Source organism: Dreissena polymorpha, chromosome 15 (assembly GCF_020536995.1).
Source record: "Dreissena polymorpha isolate Duluth1 chromosome 15, UMN_Dpol_1.0, whole genome shotgun sequence".
In the NCBI taxonomy this organism is placed as follows: Eukaryota; Metazoa; Mollusca; class Bivalvia; order Myida; family Dreissenidae; genus Dreissena; species Dreissena polymorpha.
Window position 1 is genome coordinate 45,112,583 of NC_068369.1, and position 14,644 is coordinate 45,127,226.

Genomic DNA, 14,644 nt, shown 5'->3' on the forward strand with positions numbered 1-14,644 from the left:
TACAAACCGATGAAATAGGCGTGAATAATGCTAGTTTTGTACTTGTCATTTATGTGTTTTAAATTGATTGATTGGTGAAAGTGATATTATGGGCATCCAACAGTTTATAGATGTCTAGCGCAACTGTTGTTTTTATTTGGTGTTTTCACTTCATATAGACTTATATTTGTTAATAAAGCATCAACATACTAAAACAATATCCAGGAAAGAGAACAATAATGCATTTGAATATCAACCTTACTTTCGTTTCGACAACTGACGAAATAAATGATTCGATTTACGATGTGAATATAAATTAAGTTTTAATGCAGATTCTTTCATACGACACAAAGACACTTTTTTGTTTAACGGATAATTCCGGCTTAGGGGACTGGATGAGTCATGTAAAATATTGAATTATAATATATATATATATATATATATATATATATATATATATATATATATATATATATATATATTTATAAACAACTGGTAGCAAGATGATTTGCAGATAATTGGCCAGTAACCACATTTTAACTAAGTCTTTTGACCTGTAAATTCTTTTCAGCTCAATTCAACAGTGAAAAATGCCCATAATACCCCTCAAAAAGATTACGAGCTAATGTTAGGGACACGAGATGGCGTAAAACGTTACGCACACGAAGTAAATTATACACGAGTTATCTTTTTTATTTGCGGGTATTTAATTGTGTATTCAATTATTTTTCCTTTTATTTATTATTTTTCACAGATATAGGAACATTTAATTAAGATTATCTTCGGGAATCTACGTAACCATGCTATAAATACTTTAAGTTTTACTTCATCATTATTGGGAAACAGAAGTAAACAATTTTATATCATAGAGAGAATTATATATTTAATGGAATTTCATTTACTCACCACAAACAAAACAAAGGTACAATGTTAACATGTATGTTATTTTCTTTTTATAATGAACCTTTTCTCAAATTAAATTTTCTTATAACAAACCTTCACCGTTATCCGCCGTGCGCCCACCGCGGTCCGCGAAAAGTCCACGACGATCCGCGGTGACTTCTAACTGTGATAGTGTCCGCGGCGTTTTTGTTAGGACCGCCGAAAAAACACCGCGAACAAGAAACAATATCGCCGTGATTTTCCGCCCTAGAGCGCGTTTGTCCGCGGTGGCAGCGCGGATTTTGACAAATCCGCGCGAGCTGTACTGTAACCTTCACATTTGGTCTGCATGTGTATAATGACAAGGCCTTTCCATGCGCACACAAATTTTGACCCCTGTGACCTTGACGTTGAACTTAGGGTCCAAGTTTAGGTTTCGAAATCTGCGTTTAGGTTTCAAAAAATGCTCATTACTTCTATGTCCCTTGAGATATAACCTTCATATTTGGTATGCATGTGTATATGGACAAGGCCTTTCCATATGCACAAAAAAAATTACCCTGTGACCTTGACCTTGAAATAAGGGTCCGTGTTTAGGTTTCGAAAAAAGCTCATAACGTCTATCAAGTGTATATAGGGGGCATAAGTCATCCTATGGTGACAGCTCTTGTTTCATTTGTAAACTTAAGTCACGCTTGCTTTTATTGAACAATGGTTTATTTCTACCATGCTGGGTGTTAGCGTGAACGAGCTCGTGCAAAACATGTTCTTCTAATACATTGTGAGAACGTGCAAAGCATGTTCTTCTAATGTCTTACGAGATCGTGCAAAGCATGTTCTTCAATTGACAGATTGTTTATCATTTGCCATTGTGTGCAATAATGATTTTAATGTTATGATGACAATCTAATCGATCGTCATTTTATTTTTCATCCGTTTTGAATTAAACTTTTGTTTAATGTATGATCTACGGCAGTATTAATATAATTTTCATTATGAGCAAATAATGATTTATGTGCCGTATGATAATCTGGTCTGTGAACAGTTTATGGTTGATTTTCCTGACCAGCTATCCATTCCGGTGCTGGTTATGAACTACTAATACTACAAGATTATGAAATAACCTATATCTGTTATTTCTACTTCTATCTCAACCGGCTACATGCAGTCTACTGGTCTTGCAGATAGATCGGCAGAAGCGGGCTCGGAGTCTAGCATTGAGGACGAACATTACTATTTGACCTCTATTAATTTATGTTCGAGACCCAAAGGATTAATTGTTTTAACCGCCTTTACCTGCCGGCTACAGACTTTGCAGTTAGTATTACGGAACAGTTGGGACATACGTGACTTTAGCAGGATTAACAAGACTTTCGTGTCTACTTCTGCTTTTCTATTGCTCATACGACAGTGCATATTTTCTAACTGGAATCAACAAGAGTTCTGATACATAGGATTGCCTATCAGATTGACCACATGGCGGCTACAGTCTTGTAGATGGCTTGGGAGCTATTCAACTAAGATCTTAGATGCTAAGGATCTGGAGGGACCTCATCTTCTCTTTTCATCTTCAAGATTCCCTGATTGGAAACAATTTTATTAGAAGAACAATTTTTTCTCTTAAAGTTCTTCTTCTATTACACTTCTGGCCATAACAGGCCGTCTTCCTATAACTGATTGTATTCCTTTCGGAATTCGCCCCGGTTAGGAGTCTTGGAGTAAATGGATTAATCAAGTCAGATTTGAAGACTTACAAGCATTCTATCGGCAATGGTGGACCCCATTAAGGTTACTCCTAGGGTTTTCACCTTTTTCTGCCACCACACCTCGGATTATTGAGGTACCACTTTCAATCATATTTCCATACTTTGCAAATCGATGACTGCACGACCTTGATTCTCCAGCTTTTTTAAGGCGCCTTTTATTGGTTTAAGAAAGAGGCTATATACTGTAGATAGGTCATAAACTTATAAGTGTTAAACACTTTCCTATTCTACCAATTTTTAAGTGTGTAGGAAGTAAGAAAGTTCGGCTTGCTGTGATTTCTTTCCCCATCCATCCTTGACTAATGGTTCCAGCCACCGGTCACCGGTCTTTCTGCTGTGACATCTTTTCTTACGTCCATTTCAGCTTTATTTTCAAGTTAATTGTATTAATCTCGGGATTATGCAATGACACAGAATTCCATCTTTTTGTCATTATTTCCCACTATTCAGTGGTGTCTAGACTAGAAGATTATCTTGGCAAGAATATAGTTTATTCTATCACAACCTTCCTTACATCTTATACAGATGTGAGCAGGGAAGGTTAGGGACAATCACATATAACAACTTATTTTGATTTTCTCAATTATGTGGTATCCTAATGAATATCACCTGCACATCTATATCTTGAAAAGCGAGCATATTTTTAGCTGTTTTTCATTTACATCACATTTTCACAACTTCTTTGTGATGGTTTCAACTAACACACTTCGGTCGTGGTTTACTTCCAGACACAGAGGTGATCACATTATCACTCCTTGTATCTGGAAACCAGGAACTTATTCGTTCTTTGCAAGAACAATAATTTTTCTCTATCATCTTAAACATACAAGCTCGTCTCAACGCCATGTTGAACGTTTTGTCTTGCAGTTCTTTCTGTTGAATTATTTTTCCGTTGGATTCAAATGAAATGTGATTGCCCATGCGCGGCATTTTTTTGCATTGGCGTTTACGTAGATGCAAATTAAATCGAGTAACGTTGTTTCTCATCTAATGCTAATAATGAGCGTTATGCGATTGTAGATCGCAGTGTAAATATTGAACAACGCTAATAATGCAGTTTACAGAAATCAATCCAGCAGGGTGTGCGATTGTTATACATTCGTCCACTTGACATAAACTGGAAATATCTTGGTGAGTTTTTGCCATAATTTCATGGAATCTACTTAATAAACCATGAGATTATGGTTCTACGACCTTTTTAAGTCTCCTGTACAATTATTTCAGGAAACTTCTTCAGAGGTCAAATATCATATCTCAGAGAGACATAGCCACTACATGTCTGGCCATTATTTAGTTATCTCTACAGAAGAACGTTTTTTTCTGTTAGATCTTCACTCCTTGCTACATTTGCAAGGATAATTCCATCAGAACTGTATAAAGGTTCTATGGAAATTCTTTTTATGGCCCCCACTATAGTAGTGGGGGACATATTGTTTTTGCCCTGTCTGTTGGTCTGTCTGTTGGTCTGTCTGTCTGTTGGTCTGTTTGCGCCAACTTTAACATTTTGCAATAACTTTTGCTATATTGAAGATAGCAACTTCATATTTGGCATGCATGTGTATCTCATGAAGCTGCACATTTTGAGTGGTGAAAGGTCAAGGTCATACTTCAAGGTCAGAGGTCAAATATATGTGGCCAAAATCGCTCATTTTATGAATACTTTTGCAATATTGAAGATAGCAACTTCATATTTGGCATGCATGTGTATCTCATGGAGCTGCACATTTTGAGTGGTGAAAAGTCAAGGTCAAGGTCATCCTTCAAGGTCAGAGGTCAAATATATGTGGCCAAAATCGCTAATTTTATGAATACTTTTGCAATATTGAAGATAGCAACTTGATATTTGGCATGCATGTGTATCTCATGGAGCTGCACATTTTGAGTGGTGAAAGGTCAAGGTCATCCTTCAAGGTCAGAGGTCAAATATATGTGGCCCAAATCGCTTATTTTATGAATACTTTTGCAATATTGAATATAGCAACTTGATATTTGGCATGCATGTGTATCTCATGGAGCTGCACATTTTGAGTGGTGAAAGGTCAAGGTCAAGGTCATCCTTCACAAGGTCAAGGTCATCCTTCAAAGTCAAACGTCATATAGGGGGACATTGTGTTTCACAAACGCATCTTGTTTGACTGGGTATTCAAGAGCATAGTTATAACCTTAATCACTCTGCTAGATGCATAGAGGTTGTTTTCATCTTTTTCTTTGATGATAAGAAATTTGTTCTTATCTCCATCAAAGGATACAGATTGTGTTTTGTTTGTAAACCTTGGTTTGTGTAAGTCATCACAACTCTGTGCTGTCTTACCTATTTAGGAACTGATCCAAGCTATGGAATGTCAACACTTTGGTTTTCGTTCCTTTACCTTCTTAAGCGGTTTTGGCTTGTGGCATTGGGTTGCTTAAGGAGCTTCCTAAGCCCTCCTATAAACCTTTTTCATCAGGCTTATTAACAGTTCCAATATAATTTTAAGAAGGTTTTCCTTCTTTTTATGGCTTTTACCATAAGGAAAAGTGAAATTCATGCTTTTTCTGTTGAATACCACCAATTCCAGTTGGATCTAATGTCGTCTTCGCTTTGTTGTGCCAGCCAGGATTCCTTGCTTAATATCAAGTCCTCTACATGGCTTCTAAAAATCTTCATGATTCCAAGTTTTTCTTAAACTGGTAGACATGAAGATGTGGATAAACTTCTATGGCCTATCAGGGCTTTGAAGTTCTATTTCAACAGTGTTAGTCTATTCGAGGTTCTCAAAAGACACTCTTCATTTCCCTAATAAGGGGGGAGGAGATGTGTCTGCGTCTTCTATTTCTCAGGGTAAGACCGCAACTAAGGAAGGTTACTCTTATCACTATCTAAGGATTCATTCCTTTTTAGGATCTGACCGCATGAATTAAGAGCTCTGTCTGTTTTGTGGGCATATCTATGTATCACACCCCACTTTTTGACGTGCTCTAAGCTGTTTTCTGGAGGAATCTGACCACCTTTTTCATCTTTTTATCTTTGTTTTCTGAAGTGCCAACAATACAACATGTATATGTTTGGTCTTGTGGTGGTTTCACTAACAGTAGTGTCTTCTTTACGACATAGACATATTTACTTTGTCCGAGAAGTCATAATTAATATAGTTTTAACTAAGATTACCTGATAACCCTTGTTTTGGGTTTTGCTATCATTAGCTGATAACCCAGTTTTTGGGTGTTACTGTGATGGGAAAATATATACGAACCTTCCCACCACAGCTGCAAAATCAGCTTAAGATAGCAGATCAGTATTTATGTCATTAAAACAATTTTTTGAAGTAAAATTTATTTTAATTATTAAATACTTACCTGCTATTGGTAAGTCCCACCACCCACCCCACTATTCGATTATTTTATTTTTTTATATATTGAAAGAATATTGAGGGTTGGTTACTAATTTTTGCCTAGGTTGCATTGCACTATGTTTAACCTGGCCTGTATTACGGTATTGAGGTGGCAGATTCCCAGTTAAAATTCCGGATGAGTTAATTCCCCTTCGAAAGGCGAAAGCTAGAGATAGCAGGTAAATATTTATGCCCCCCTTCGAAGAAGAGGGGGTATATTGCTTTGCTCATGTCGGTATGTCGGTCTGTCGGTCGGTCCGTCCACCAGGTGGTTGTCAGACGATAACTCAAGAACGCTTGGGCCTAGGATCATGAAACTTCATAGGTACACTAATCATGACTGGCAGATGACCCCTATTGATTTTGAGGTCACTAGGTCAAAGGTCAAGGTCACGGTGACCCGAAATAGTAAAATGGTTTTTGAATGATAACTCAAGAACGCATACGCCTAGGATCATGAAACTTCATGGGTAGATTGATCATGACTCGCAGATGACCCCTATTGATTTTGAGGTCACTAGGTCAAAGGTCAAGGTCGCGGTGACCCGAAATAGTAAAATGGTTTCCAGATGATAACTCAAGAATGCATATGCCTAGGATCATGAAACTTCATGGGTAGATTGATCATGACTCGCAGATGACCCCTATCGATTTTGAGGTCACTAGGTCAAAGGTCAAGGTCACGGTGACCCGAAATAGTAAAATGGTTTTCAGATGATAACTCAAGAACGCATATGCCTAGGATCATGAAACTTCACAGGTAGATTGATCATGACTCGCAGAAGACCCCTATTGATTTTGAGGTCACAAGGTCAAAGGTCAAGGTCACAGTGACCCGAAATAGTAAAATGATTTTCGGATGATAACTCAAGAACACTTTTGCCTAGGATCATGACACTTGATAGGTACATTGATCGTGACTCACAGATGACCCCTATTGATTTTCAGGTCACTAGGTCAAAGGTCAAGGTCACAGTGACAAAAAACGTATCACACAATGGCTGCCACTACAACGGACAGCCCATATGGGGGTCATGCATGTTTTACAAACAGCCCTTGTTAATAATTAAAATGAATTTTACTTAAAAACATGTGTTTTAACTTTGCTTCTGAGAGGGAAAAGGTTAAAGCATTCATACATTTTAGTGCAACAAGGGTCCATCTTCTTCTTCAAGGCTTGATAGATAGGCCCTGATTACACAAATTGGATGTGCGTTTATCTCATTATTTGAGATCATTTTATTTTGTGTTCTAAGACTGTATTTTCAGTTGACAAAGTGAGAAAAAGCATTATTTTAACTGCAGTTAAGTTAAGAAACAAAATAAAGTTCACACTTTTGTCATGTTAATGTTCACTGTTGTTTACTTTCAGAGTGTGAAAGGCCATAATTTCAGCCCAGTGCATTTGAACAAACAGGAACTCTGTCTCCATTGTAACAAAGTGCTCTGGGGTGTTGGCCCACAGGGATTTCAGTGTACAGGTAAGTTCAGTGTTCTGAGTGCTACTGTGTGGGCTCTCTGTCTCCATTGTAACAAAGTGCTCTGGGGTGTAGGCCCACAGGGATTTCAGTGTTCATGTAAGACAGTGTTGTTAGTGAGTGCTTCTGTGTATATATACTCTGTCTCCATTGTAACAAAGTACTTTGAAGTGTTGGTACAGTGTTGTAACTGAGTGCGTCTGTGTGGGCTCGCTGTCTCCTTTGCAACACAGTTCTCTGGGGTGTAGGCCCACAGAGATTTCAGTGTGCATGTAAGAACAGATTTGTAACTGAGTGCCTCTGTGTCGGCTTTCTGTCTCTATTGTAACAAAGTTCTCTAGGGTGTTGGCTCACATGGATTTCAGTGTTCATGTAGGTATAGTGTTGTAACTGAGTGATTTTGTGTGGATACTCTGTTTCCATTGTAACAAAGTTCTCTAGGATGTCAGGCCACAAGGATTTCAGTGTGCATGTAAGTACAGAGTTGTAGCCAAGTGCCTCTGTGTGGGCACTCTGTCTCTATTGTAACAAAGGTCTCTGTGGCGTTGGCTCACAGGGATTTCAGTGTACATGTAATTACAGAGTTGTAACTGAGTGCCTCTGTGTCCGCACTCTGTCTCCATTGTAACAAAGTTCTCTGAGGTGTAGGCCCACCGGGATTTCAGTGTACATGTAAGTACAAAGTTGTAACCGAGTGCCTCTGTGTGGGCACGCTGTCTCCATTGTAACAAAGTTCTCTGAGGTGTAGGCCCATTTTTGTATTATTCCAAACATCTTTGTGTTACAGCATGCGACCAGTGCGTTCACAAAAACTGCATCGACGATTTAGCCGAGTTGTGTATGAAGAAGAAGAACAGAACGTCTGTCATCAGCAAATCATCATCAAAGATCCCTCCAGGTTAGTTAAATCTTTCAGTGCTGGAACCGAATTTTGAAGGCCTTTGCAAACAGTTTGGATCCAGATGAGACGCCACAAAACGTGGCGTCTCATCAGGATCCAAACTGTTTGCTATTCTGATAGTATTCTTTGAAAAAATTCGAAGAAAATGCTAATTTAAAAGATTCAGCAGACATCATTTTAGCAGACAACAAATTTTCCAGCATGCAAAGGGTTAAGAAATATAAAATTAATTGATCTGTTTTATTTTCGCAAAATATATTTTCCCCACTCTACCTCATGTCCCTGCAGTTATAAAATTAGTGATTTCCATTTACCTTAAATCACAAATGTTACATGTTCACCTTGTAAAATAACAAACAATTTACTGTAGAGTAATATATTTGTTGGCATGAAATTTTGCAGTTTTACAAAATATGACTTTTTTCTGGACAAGAAAATTCTTACGATTTCTGATTTTGAAAAAAAGGAAGGGAACTTTGAGCACGGAATTTTACAATGTTTTCATGTTTAATTTGTGAATCGTTCAATCATCAAATATTGATGTCCCACCAATAGAAATCATTTTACACTACATACATATATCGGCAGGTTAACATAAAGTGTCCAGGTGTGATGATAAGATAAGATTGCAGACTCATTTTAATATGATTAGCATTTAATAGCTGAATAGTCTGAGCCAAAAATATTAAATTATCTGAAAATTAAACTGCAAAGACGCAACTAAACCCTGTCTTTGAAGAGAATTATAATGTGGATGAGTTATAAAAAGTACTTTGAATTATTTATTTCAATTAAGGAAAATTCTGTATCTTTTTCTATTCTTTAAAATCATGTCGGCTTATTTCACCATCTTTCATTACTATTCCACCAGTATTTATTTAGTGTACACCACTGTATGTGTATGTCATATTATTTTACGTGGCATATTGGCAGAAATTTTTTCAACAATATTCATATATATCTCCTAATAATAACAATTGTTATTTACAAATTCAGAGCTAGCATTTGAATGTATTGGTCATATGGGGAGATACAAATGAGCTTAAAGTATGTAAATAAAGAATTGTTCCAAATCAGCCTGCAGACTGACTGTGTTGGATTTATGGATAAAAACAATGGGACTTTTTAAGAACAGAATCACACAGGCTTATCTAGGAACAATCCTGAGCACATGCTTTAAGACAACTTTTCTGAAGAAATTCATCATCTAAATACATGGAATTATTTGGCATAAGACAATAATTATATACACATGATTTGTGAGTCTGTTTGGATACACTATTTATATTTCCACAGGCTTAAAACTTAAATTATTTGTATGCCCCCGGTAGGTTGGTATTTAGCAGTTGAACTGTCTGTCTGTCTGTCCGTCCGAAAACTTTAACATTGGCCATAACTTTTGCAATATTGAAGATAGCAATTTGATATTTGGCAATCATGTGTATCTCATGGAGCTGCACATTGTGAGTGGTGAAAGGTCAAGGTCATCCTTCAAGGTCAAAGGTCAACAAAAAAATTCAAGGGAAGAAGCAAGCTTTAAAGGGAGATAATTTCTAATTATCCTTTGGCAGGTACAGACCATTTTTATAAGGGAAGTAATATTTTTTTGGGATATAATACAAAACAAAAAAAACAAAGCGGCGCAGTAGGGGGCATTTTGCTTCTGACAAACACATCTCTTTTTAAATATACATTTAACACTATATTATTTCTCACCATGTACAGGAGGTTCCATTAAGTCAACTCTATGTGATTTAATGAACTCAGGTATACACAGGCTTTAACCCATTTATGCCTAGTTGACTCTCCCATCCTTCTAAATTGGATGAATTTATTTCCAAAGTTAGGGATGTCTAGTATACTTATTTCTATATTTAGAATATTTCTTTCAGAAATTCCTTGAAGCAAACAGCGCAGACCCTGATGAGACGCCGCATTATGCGGCGTCCCATCTGGGTCTAAGCTGTTTGCAAAAGCCTTTTTTCTAGACACTAGGCATAAATGGGTTAACTACAGCTTTTTAATGCCTAATAATTAATTAGATGCGCACAATATTAGTAGATCTGCCATTTATTTAAAATGAGAAACTAGTATATAATGTACAATACAAAGTAAGTTTTTTTAAACAACCATTAATTGTTTCATAAATAATGAGGGGGAGTCCATGCCCCATGGGCATATTTCTAGTTAAAAAAGAAATTCCGGTCTAACTGGCAAGAACTGATTAAGAACATTTGATTGGACTGTTTTCAAATAATTGGAAATAGCAAATCACAGACATTTAATTAAAGCACTAAAATCAAAATTAAGCTAGCATGCCGCAAGCTGAATATTAAAGCGGGTATATACGATTTTTATATGTGCTGAATTGTAAAATATTGATACAAATATGTTATAATAACACACAATTTGCAAGAAAAATGATACATTTAAGACGAATTTCATAAAATACAGCAAATACAAATTAGCGCCCCGAGCCGATTGTGACGAAGATAATTCGTAATTATTTTCCTACAATAACCGATGCATTCGTCTTTTTTGTAAGTGTTCATGTGTCGTATGAATCGATATCGCTGCAGGAATTTCAAATGAACCGTTAAACTAAATTTAGATTCACATCGTACATGCATGATATACATGCTGGCGAATTCGGCTGTACAGCCTTTTTCGATTTCAGAATTAAATATCTGGCTTATTGAGCATTTTTCGACACATGTTCTTCTTAACTTTTATTTTAGTTTATATTGAAATATATGTATAATAAGTTTTTTACACATTTTATATTTATTACTAAATATTTGATAAGATCGTATATACCCGCTTTAAATGATTTTGATGTAAAAAAGGCATGAATTATGATCCTCCGATGTTGTGCTTTTAACGTAATTCCCAACATGGAACTGTTGCCTTTTGTACATATAGTGCTATTTTTAGCACATTTGTATCCCTTGACAGTTTTTGGTCCTATACAATTGTGGAATGAAATGGTCTTGGAATTGCTAGCCTATTCTGTTTTAACCATGTTAAAGCAAGCCTGTTTTGATCACATGAAATAGAGGATATTTGTTCATGATAATAACAAAAAAAATAAAGTGGCTGTGCCACTAGTGAAAATATTTTTTCTATGATCACTCTGGAAATAACAAACGATCTTACACTGACATGAATAAATTTTCTGTCTCTTTTATGACCCTTTTCAAGAAAATAATTATAAGCTGTTTCCCTTTTGCGTAAAAGTTACCCTTTCTCCCGTGGCATGCCTAAATACATTTCAAAACACAAAATGACGTCATAAGTGTGACGAAATGACGCATTTATATGCCAGCGAAATTCTCCAGTTAAACTCTTATGATGTAAATAAATGGTGAAAAAGCATAAAATAAAAATAAAATTTGTTGAATTCGGTGGAATGTCGATTTTAATTTAATCATGATCATAGAAAATATATATATAATTATTTATAATAATCTTAAAATAGAAAAAATAGTTCCGAAAATTTGTTATTTTCACTGGTGAAAATAAAAATTTGTTTATTTTCACTGCTGTTATTTCACTGCAGAAATGTCATATTTTATCATTAGGTTTAAAAGAAAGAAGTATTCTCTGCCCTGTAGTATCAAATATTGTGAGCTAATAAGCTGTGGATGGACACCTTTCCGTGGATTGTCCAATGCTATTAATGACATTAATTGCATTATTACTCATTATTATTATTATTATAAATTATCAGTGTGATCTCGTGTACCAGATCAGATAGAAAACCATGATTGGTCAAAACAATCCTTGACTGACCTGTTTCGATTAGAAAATTACCAGTTACCAAATAATTGATCTCTTACCTATTAATTATACCCCCACAAACGAAGTTTAGGGGGGTATATAGGAGTAAGCTTGTCTGTCAGTCGGTCTGTCTGTCGGTCCGTATTAAGTGTCTGTTCTGTAATTCAAGTTGTTTTCATCCAATCTTCACCAAACTTGGTCAGATGTTGTATCTTTATGATGTCTAGGTCAAGTTTGAATATGGGTCATGCCGGGTTAAAAACAAGGTCAGGGGGTCACTAAGTGCGTTTTAAACATTCAGCATGGTGTCCGCTCTCTAATTCAAGTAGTTTTCATCCGAGCTTCACCACACTTGGTCAGAAGTTGTATCTAGATCATGTGTAGGTAAAGTTCGAACATGGGCCATTTCGGGTCAATAATTAGGTCATGGGGTCACTTAGTGAGTTTTAAACATTGAGCATGGTGTCTGCTGTTTTATGTGAAGACAACATGCAAAATATTCTGTGTAAATGCGGCAAGTGGGGGTATTAGTCACATCTGTGAAAAAGCTCAAGTTATCACTATATTGTTGTGCATTAGATGCTCATTCCCTCGGACACAATTGCAGCAATATCGTGACTGCAATTATCTGTTAGTTTGATTGACAGCTGGCTGGTGGCATAATTATGAAATTATGAAAGGCAACAGTTGAATGTGTAAAATGCTTGTAACAATGCTTCATTAACATTTTTTAAACTAGATGGTTTGTGTTATATTATGACAATATTTTGTACAAAATAATCATTAAGATTAATTGACATGTCCGCTTTTCATTTTCTGTAAACTTCATAGATTACATTTATAAATTTATTGCTTAACTTCTAACTTATGTGCTTTTAACATGCACATTGATAACATCATTATAATGACTAAACCCATTTTACTTGTTTTCATTCTGCTGAAATTATACCCATATATATAGTGACAGTATTCGTTTCTGAAATTAAAGACATTTCCCAGTCTTAATACTGAAGTTATTCATTGCCATATGTAAACCAGTCTAATTCCTTAAGTTATTCATAACTATATGTAAAGCAGTCTAATTCCTGAAGTTATTGATGTCTGTATTTAAACCAGTCCTATTCCTGAAGTTATTCATAACTGTATGTAAACCAGTCTAATTCCTGAAGTTATTAATATCTATATGTAAACCAGTCTTATTCCTGAAGTTCTCCACATTTATATGTAAACCAGTCTAATTCTTAATGTAATTCATTTCTTTATGTAAACGAGCCAATTTCCTGAAGTTATTCATATCTCTATGTACATAAATATTCTATTTGAGCATGACAACTCACTGGGGTTGGGAGTTATACAGTTTTATACATTTTCACAATTGCTAGGGTATGGTACTAGCAATTTGAGTATCATAAATAGTTTTTATCCGCTCCTAAAGATGAAGTCGTCCTAAATATATATTGTTCTTGTAGTCGTACTTTTATATCCACATCAAAAATTCTCAGTTCATGTTTGATCTCTGGATTTGCCCCCTCTCTTATTACAATAGCATTGTTCTGTGCTAAAAATGTATTGTACATTTTGATATTGACTGCTTAGTTATACAGTTGAACATTAACATTTCAATCAACTTTAATTCATATCAACTCATAATTATCCTGTTATTATGTCATATCATTGCATACATAATACAACATAGAACATTGATATTTCCAACTTTCCTGTCACCAATTTTCATTGACGGTCCTGACATTTTTTTTAATAACAGGGCTCAACTGTGCCTGTACCATATGATTTTTATGACCTTTAACCTATAGCTTAATAACCCTTAGTGCTAATTGAGTCTTAAATTAAGCTGTGACAGCTTAATCATAGTTGTACCCTATCATGAATGTGACCTTGACCCTTCAGCTACCCAGGTGATACCTGACCCAGAACATGGCGCCCATCAGGGGAGTCCTGGGCCACACCCGTTGGTCGCCACCTTGCCGGGACCCACGGACAGCGACCTGAGTAAGTGTAGTGTAGCCTCACTGGTTGTGTCATATACCGTGCTGTTGACAAAGCAAAAGAAATTTAATACTTTTGAAATTAGAAAAATGATTTATTCCATGTGCAAGTTCAGAAGTAAAAATATAGTTAATGGAAAAATACCATTGAATTGGTGTCATCCCAGATTAGCATGTGTAGTATGCACAGGCTAATCAGGGATGACACTGTTCACTTGTTTGGCATTTTTCTTGAAGTCTCTTATTGGCGAAAATCTAGATTAGGTGGAAAGTGTTGTTCCTAATTAGCCTGTGCAGACTGCTTAGGCTAATCTGGGATGACACTTTACACACGTACATTCAGGCTAATCTGGGATGACACTTTACACACGTACATTTAGGCTAATCTGGGATGGCACTTTACACACGTACATTTAGGCTAATCTGGGATGGCACTTTACACACGTACATTTAGGCTTATCTGGGATGGCACTTTACACAT

General features: G+C 36.0%; 1 protein-coding gene across 2 annotated transcripts in view; it reads left to right on the forward strand.

Moving 5' to 3' along the window:
- Positions 1-14,644, forward strand: part of LOC127859842 (rho guanine nucleotide exchange factor 12-like) — a 206,812-nt gene that overhangs the window by 123,702 nt on the left and 68,466 nt on the right. For both annotated transcript variants that reach the window (XM_052397366.1, XM_052397367.1), the window contains 3 exons: positions 7,371-7,479; positions 8,264-8,374; positions 14,066-14,167. In XM_052397366.1, the coding sequence (XP_052253326.1) occupies positions 7,371-7,479; positions 8,264-8,374; positions 14,066-14,167 (322 nt within the window). The remainder of the gene's footprint in view (positions 1-7,370; positions 7,480-8,263; positions 8,375-14,065; positions 14,168-14,644) is intronic.